Source organism: Montipora foliosa, chromosome 6 (genome assembly GCF_036669935.1).
Source record: "Montipora foliosa isolate CH-2021 chromosome 6, ASM3666993v2, whole genome shotgun sequence".
NCBI lineage: Eukaryota > Metazoa > Cnidaria > Anthozoa > Scleractinia > Acroporidae > Montipora > Montipora foliosa.
Window position 1 is genome coordinate 14,746,196 of NC_090874.1, and position 7,500 is coordinate 14,753,695.

General features: G+C 39.5%; 2 protein-coding genes across 2 annotated transcripts in view; one reads left to right on the forward strand and one right to left on the reverse strand.

Annotated features, from left to right (window-relative positions):
* The window catches only part of LOC138006789 (solute carrier family 49 member A3-like), a 17,312-nt gene extending 14,972 nt beyond the window's left edge, over positions 1-2,340 (reverse strand). The window contains exons 1-2 of the mRNA XM_068853355.1: positions 1,979-2,340; positions 1-113 (exon numbers count right to left, since the gene is read on the reverse strand). The exon at positions 1-113 is cut by the window's left edge and continues 46 nt beyond it. Of these exons, the coding sequence (XP_068709456.1) occupies positions 1-113; positions 1,979-2,191 (326 nt within the window). The 5' untranslated portion in view covers positions 2,192-2,340. The remainder of the gene's footprint in view (positions 114-1,978) is intronic.
* A 23-nt stretch (positions 2,341-2,363) lies between these two features.
* Positions 2,364-7,500, forward strand: part of LOC138006791 (STAGA complex 65 subunit gamma-like) — an 11,174-nt gene continuing 6,037 nt past the window's right edge. The window contains exons 1-5 of the mRNA XM_068853357.1: positions 2,364-2,565; positions 4,177-4,324; positions 6,018-6,258; positions 6,455-6,576; positions 7,430-7,500. The exon at positions 7,430-7,500 is cut by the window's right edge and continues 73 nt beyond it. Coding sequence (XP_068709458.1) covers positions 2,387-2,565; positions 4,177-4,324; positions 6,018-6,258; positions 6,455-6,576; positions 7,430-7,500 — 761 coding nt within the window. The 5' untranslated portion in view covers positions 2,364-2,386. The remainder of the gene's footprint in view (positions 2,566-4,176; positions 4,325-6,017; positions 6,259-6,454; positions 6,577-7,429) is intronic.

The following is a 7,500-nucleotide window of genomic DNA, read 5'->3' on the forward strand; positions in this document are numbered from 1 at the left end:
CCAAACAACAAATAGCAAAGTAGGTAAACAATGGAAAGCCAGTTTATTGCATTCAGGGTCGTATTATAATACTGGGCAGTATAGTCCGCAATAGGAGCAAAAGACAGCCATAACTGAATGAAGAAAACAGAATGTCATTGCAGTGCTGCACAGTTGGGGTGACTATAGCCATGTTAGATAAGAGTCTATCTATTTCCTCAAACCCCTTTACGTTTAATTAATGGTTCCATGAGCGGAATGATGTAGAAGCATAAAACATGGTTCAGGTGAACTAGGCACGGCGAGGGATGTAGGGATCCCACAATAAGGAATAACGATGATAGTGATAAATCTCTATCTCCCCAAAGTCGTAGAGAACAAAGAAAGCAGCAAAGGACACTTCAGGACTAAAGCAGGACCTGAATGAACAATGAACCTTTTAGAACTGTATTAGTTAATCAAGTTGTTTTAAACACTAAAGACTGAGAAAATTATTGTAGTTATTGTTCATTGTGGAACCCACTTGTTAAGGACTAGGATTAGTTCACCTGAACCATGTTTTGTACTGTGCTTTTTCAAGCATGACTCTGGCAAACTAGTACCAGTCCTTAATTAACCATTTGATGCCTTAACCGGCCTAAACAGGCCAGAATTAGTATTTTACTCTGTCTATTATGACAGACAATTTTACTTGTCAATGGGGAACCCCCAGGAGTCAATGGGTTTATCATTCACTGAAAAACCATGTGGATGTCCCCATCTAAAACCCTTTGACGCTAAACCAGCCTGACTTACATTGTAGTATTTTATTCTGTCTAATGCCAGACGATTTTATTTGTCAATGGGGAACCCCTGGGAGTCAATGGGTTAACAAGTGGGATGTGAACAATGAATAATTATAACAAAAATAATTGCCTACAACACATAGTATAAAAGTGCATGTATTTACCCATCTGCCCACATTCTAAAAATGATTCATCAGTGCTGTGGTTTGGCCTCTGTGGTATCAAGGGTGGCTGCTGATAAACACCATGAAATATACCCAATTTCATGCAGGTGAACGCAATTACGTGTACATGGAAAAATCTCATTCCGGTTAGCCGAGATCTCAGCATCATAATGCTGGGATCTCAGCTTGATTTTTGGCGTTTTTGTCAGACATGCTGGGATCTCGGCTAAACGAGCCAGCCCGCCTAACCGGGTCAGCCTGGCTCATGTAATCGACCCCTAAGATGGGGTCTACAATTGGCCATAAAATAGACTATAAAAGGAAGGGGTTCTAAGAGGCCAGCAGCACATACCCAGTGAAAATTGCCCCAAGTAATCCCCCCAGGGGTTTACAGTCCTTATCAGAGAAGATTTGAAAGTCTAACCATTGTCAGATGAAATTACAAAGTGGCACTAATTCTCCTCAGTTTTTTTTGTAGACCCTGACTGTTGGTCTGACCGGAGTTGAACTCACGACCTCTCACATAATAATGAAACATAAACAATAATGAACAAAATAATTAAAACAAACCACACCGGTGGCTCAGTTGGTTGAGCACCGGGCTGTCACGCGGGAGGTCGTGAGTTCAACCGGCCGGACCATGACCAACACTGAGGGTCTAACTGAGGAGAAAGTGCTGCCTTTGTAATTACATCTGCAAATGGTTAGACTCTCTAGTCTCCTCGGATAAGGACGATAAGCCGGAGGTCCCGTCTCACAACCCTTCAATGTTCATAATCCTGTGGGACATAAAAGAACGCGCACACTTGTCACAAAGAGTAGGGCATGTAGTTTGCGGTGTTGTGGTCTGTCTTCTGTGGTGTATCATGGTTGGGAGGGTAAAAATGCTCGGAGAGGACCGTAAGTTAGAAAACTGTAACAGGTTATTACGTCTCCCTCTTTAAATAAAGATAAAACAAAAACAAACAAACAAACAAGCAAGCAATAATCAAAACAAACAACAATGAAAACAAAAACAATGCTGTGTTATTGTTTAAAGCACAAACTCACCATCGCATTGGAGACATTTAGCACAAACAGGACGAAAAGAACATACCACCTCCTTCCGTATAATCTGTATCTGTCAGTAAACCTGGAATTGTTAGAAAGACCAACAAGAATAGCTTCTTCCTGTGACAGAGTTCTTGAGTATATCCCTGCCGTTGCGTGTCCTGGATTTAGAAGGGGCGAAGTTTCGCTTTTGATTTTGTGGGAGGATTCCATAGTTGTCTGATCTTAAGAAATCTTACGTGTACGTAGCCGTTGGGGCTCACCCAACGACTAATACTTGACGAACACGATATGGATGCATGACTATTACTGCAATGAATGCAATGTGACTCTCACTTTCTTCTCTCTTCTCAAAGTGGATTAAGTACCAGTCATCCCCAGTGCTCTCATGTCATCTCATCATTCAAAATGGCGGCTGCAACTTCACTCGAGGAAGGAAATATTCAAAGTCGACATTGGGGAGAAATTAAACAACCCTTGCCCAAAACGACCTCGCTGCACGTTGAGATAACAGAGCCTAAGGCAGCGGAATATGAAGTTCCAAGGCTGCATCAGCCTTCCTCAGAACATTTTCCACCCAAAGACGAGTAAGCGAAGTCCTAAATTTCTTTATTTACTTCCGTCTCGCAAAATTATAACAACAATTTTACAAAAATCTATTTCAAATGCATGTTATGAGTAATGGCGAGGGAACCTGAAAGAAAGCACCGGGACTATAGCGATGTTTCTCGTTTTTAATATGCCAACCAAAACCTAATTGGCTGTTGAAACAATGACCTCTTTTGTTCCGTGGTTGGCAAATTTGAATATCAAAAGAAGTGTGAAGTCAATGCTTGTAAACAAAAAATATCGCTATGTAGCGATACTCACCGTTATGTCACCCTAATTGTCATTAATGTGCAAACCAGAGATCTGTTGGCTTCCGAAACAAAGGATTCTTTTGTTCGGTGGTTGGCAAAATAATTTTTTAAATAACAAAAAAATTGTTTAAAAACAGTGAATTCTCCTTATAATAACCTCTAGATCTTACTAACTGAGTGTGAGGGCCGCGTACTGAAGCATATTGGCCTGAGGTTGTGGCACTGTACTGCTCGGTCCGTACAAAAATGACCAAGGGCCAATATTCCCCAGTACAGTCCAGAGTATTAGTGAGGTTAGTAAGTTGTTTATTATAGGACATCTCATTTTTTTGAGCGATCAGACATATTTGTAATCTTCATCTTCCATGTACTTTTGTGATGAAAAAAATTAAATTCCACTATTTTTAATAAAACCTTTTGTGTTTTGCTCAACTTGGATTTCACTGGAGAAAGAAAAAATACAGAAAAGGACCATTTCCGTGGTAACGGGCCACACTGTAAAATCCCGACCGAAAACTAGCCAGTCAGAGTGCTTTATTTAGCCTGAGAATTGCTTGTTATATGATAATCAGGTTTCCTCAGGAGCCCTAAAATAAATTTACCAAACACAACAGTAAAGTACGCATTGAGAAACATAAGTAGCAGTTAAAACAAATTAATTATTATATACTAAAGAGATCTTCTTCGAGCTTTTATTTGAAGACCTGATGGAGCAAGAGCTGGTATTGATTTCAGGATTAATCATGAATTATGGAACTTTTAAAGCCATTCTCTTTCTCAGATCCTATCGTTTCCCTTAGCTGGCGAGGCCTTTGATAAAGAAAATGAAGAGACATAGGAAATTCAAATTTTTGCTTTGGTTAGCTTGCAAACAGTAAAATCTTGAACCGGCAATAAAAATGGCCAATGGGGCGTGAAACCATTCGGTAAAATGGTTTAAAACTACAATATTACTTATTGCTCCTTGCTGTTCAACATTAATTGAAGGGGGACACTCTCTAAGTTGAGGCCACTGAAAGTTTCACGCAGAGATTCTTCAAATGTAGTGCTTCTGAGTGCGGCCATGTTTGGTACTATGGATGACTCAAATATGAAGTCTGGAAGTCTTAGAATCTGGGACTGCAAAATCCAAATGGCTCCAGAGCCCTTCTTTTGTCGTGTGAAGGCCCAGCCTGCTAAGAGAAAATGATAGGATCTTGAGACAAAGATGTTATCGATTGCAAATGGGCAACTCTCTGATTGACCAACACTATCTTCTGAATTCATTTCAATGATTGATAGCCAGGGTACATTGTACTACAATAACTTTTAAATTAGTAATCTTTCTGTCATCTTTAGACTTCCTGCAAAATTCATGGATTCTGTTAAGCCTCCACATGACAGACACTCTCAAAACTTAACACTACACTGTATTGAGCTTCAACATCACAAACGACGCATGAGGCTGATGTTAATGGCAGCGCAGCATCAATATGGAGAAGCAGGGGCAAGTACAGTATAAATTATTATTATAGAAATAGGTGGTACTGTTCTCAGTCTGAAGTTGTTTTAATGGACTTAAATCGGTTGTTCTAAAACTTCTGATGGTTTTGAAATAAAGGTTCTAGCTATTGACTATCGAGGGTTGTCCAATACACACAAACTGAGTCAGTTCAACTAATAATCAGTAATAGTATTTAAAAAAAAAGAAAGACGTCCTGATAAGTGGAAGTCAGGTCATAGTTCCTAGTCTGTATTTTAGTCAAATGCCTTAATTAAGGATGAATCATACAACTGTCATCATGTACCGGTACATGTATTTTAGCACTACTTGTGATCAGAAGGCTTGCACATGTCTCACCATTCAAGTTTTCATTTTTACAGCTGGTAAGAAGGATCATCAACAGCAAGATATGAAAAAAAAAAAAGATACGACCTGACTCAGCTTGTTCATAATTATTGAACATGTGTATCATAAGAAACAGTTACACAAACTTATATTTTATTAGAAATCTCAACATCCTAGGAGGTGCATCGTAAGCTGCAATTCTGCAGTAATTACATTGGAACAGTCCCGTATACAATTATTCTGTTTCATGACCATCTCACACCTTAATTTAACCCTTCTCCTTCCACCTTGAATCAGTGTTGGCCCGAATTACTAGGCTGATAACACTCAACAACTTGAGCATTTGGAGGATAAATAGCCCATTTTATCATGCAACCTAGTTAATGCTTTAGATGATTGCACAAGAATTGCTTGCATGTATGGGATTCTGGGTTGCCATGAAAAGGTGGGCTCTTTGCACTTCTTCCTTTAGAAAGAGCAATGCATTGAGTTAGGAAGGGGAAGAGGATGTTGCTGGGCGTCTTTTGAGGTTATTATCCAAAATGATGAAACATCAGTGGAGTCTCAACTCTTTGTCCAGGATTGCTGATCTCTTCTTTCACATTCCCTGAGACAGTCAGGTGACCATTAAAAAATAGTAATTACACACTTGTAGGAAATTTAGATTAAAATCTGCCAATCACAATAAGCAAAGTATTGCAACACTATTTCAATCTGTCTGCTAAGAGTTAAAGCTGTAACCACTGACTTGTTAACCCTTTGATGCCTGAACCGGCCAAAACCAGACAGACTTAGTATTTTACTCTGTCTAAAGCCAGACGATTTTACTCGTCAATGGGGAACCCCCAGGAGTCAATGGGTTAATTAAAGGCATCTGAAATGTTGTGGGTTGAACCAGCATTCTGGGTCTTTAACCCATTGACTCCTGGCAGCGAGACTCAACTGATTTTACTCAAATGGGGGTGGCCTGGGATGCCTGAGGAGTGAATGTGTCACGTAACTGACGGGAGCCAAGTGCTGCCTTTTTTGTCACATCTGTAGATCCCTAGGTTTCATGGTAAAAGGGTTAATGAACCATTTCACTGTTGGCAAAGAGTAGGGTGTGTAGTCCTGACCAGTGTCATATTGTGGCCTAAGGTGGGTAAAAGGTGCCCATTGTAAGCAACAAAAATGCTTGCGTCCTGAGGGCAGAGTTATTCAAATCATAGTTTGCCCTTGCCTATGTTAAACACCTATATTGTAGGTGTAAATTAAGGTTCTACTTTTCCAGAGTCCTTTAGATCTTGAATGATGCATTAGCAGAGGTTTCATTCAAAATCTTGCTTTCTTTTCATGTACACGCAACTTTTAGAAATCAGAGAGCATCGAAGCAACTTCCCTTCCTGCTCATCCACCAAGATCTAAGAGATTTTGTTCCAGTAAAGGAATTGTAACACCTCCTACCCAGTCCACCATTCTCTCGAGAGCCCAGGAAACTGCCAGCACTCCTGAACCAAATTCCACTTTAACATGTGCAGAATTGGACAGTGTCTCCAACAGACATTTATTGATGCGATCTGTTGCTACCTTGTGTGCATTGGCTGGATTTGATAGTGAGTTCTGCAAATAATTTTTGTTTTCCTAAAGAGAATAATAACTATTTGTCATTTAATGACAGGTTTTACAAGCTCAATAATAGGAGGTTTTTTTCTCAGTGACAGGTTGTATTAGCTTAAATTTTGTTGTGAATTACTTAAACTGTGCAATGTACATGTAAGTTTTTGTTAGTAATGAGTCTTTTTTTTGCAGTGGCCAGTGAAGCTGCCTTGGAGATCCTCACAGATATCCTGGATGACTTTGTCACTAAGTTTTGTCGTCTTTTACGAATGGGTGTCGATAATCAAGCACTGAATGGAAGAACTGGTTTTCCAGTGAGTCTATTGCATTTTACTCTGACTTGAAGCAGTAGAAAGCAAAAACAACTGTATCTTTTTTAAGGGATTTATTAAGTTTTTGTTTTTTCTCCATTTACCCTTAGTCTGCATTGATTAGATTGATTTCAAGTTGTTTTGTTATTTTTGTTGCTGGAAAGTAGAGTAAAAACTGATAATATCCAGTCTCATCCTAGAGAAAGAGTTCCGTCCCATCTCACCCTAGAGAAAAAATTGTAAACCACCATGAGACTTTGTGACACATGCAGTATGTAAATCCTAAACCATAATGAGCAATAACGGTATTACGAAAATTAACAGTGAGAAAGAGCAGTTTTCAATTGAGTGTCAAAAGTAATTAGTGAATTGCTTTGGTTTATGATTACTTCACTCACTGATTGGTTCAAATTTCTCGTGCCACTTTTTCAACCAATCAGAAGTGAAACCAAAACCAATCGTGGCTAGCGCGTGCACATTTTCCCGCGCTTTGTGTCGGCTACGTGAGTTTTGATTGGTTTACTGGATTGTCTCTATCCCTTTTGATTGGCCAGAGTAATTACAGAGTAATGCCAAGTAATTAGATGCATGCAGATTTCAGTCAGTGTCACGAAGTGTTCCCTCGCTCTTCTCTCCAACTTCAACAGCGCTCTTGTCTTGGAATACATGCAATAAACTTCAGATGATGGGTAAAAGGGTTTGTGTTATCAGCAGTACCTAAATATTGCAATGTTTTTCAATACTCAGCCTCTTAAACATAACCGTCATCGAATGCTGAATGTCTTGAATTGAGAAAACTCCAGATGTTCACTGATTGTTTTCGTAATCTTACCTTCCCTCATTCTTGTACATGTAGGATGCAATGGAGTATGCTCTTCACGAGATAGGACTCGGTGGATGTGCAGGGATTCATAAGTACTGGGTACA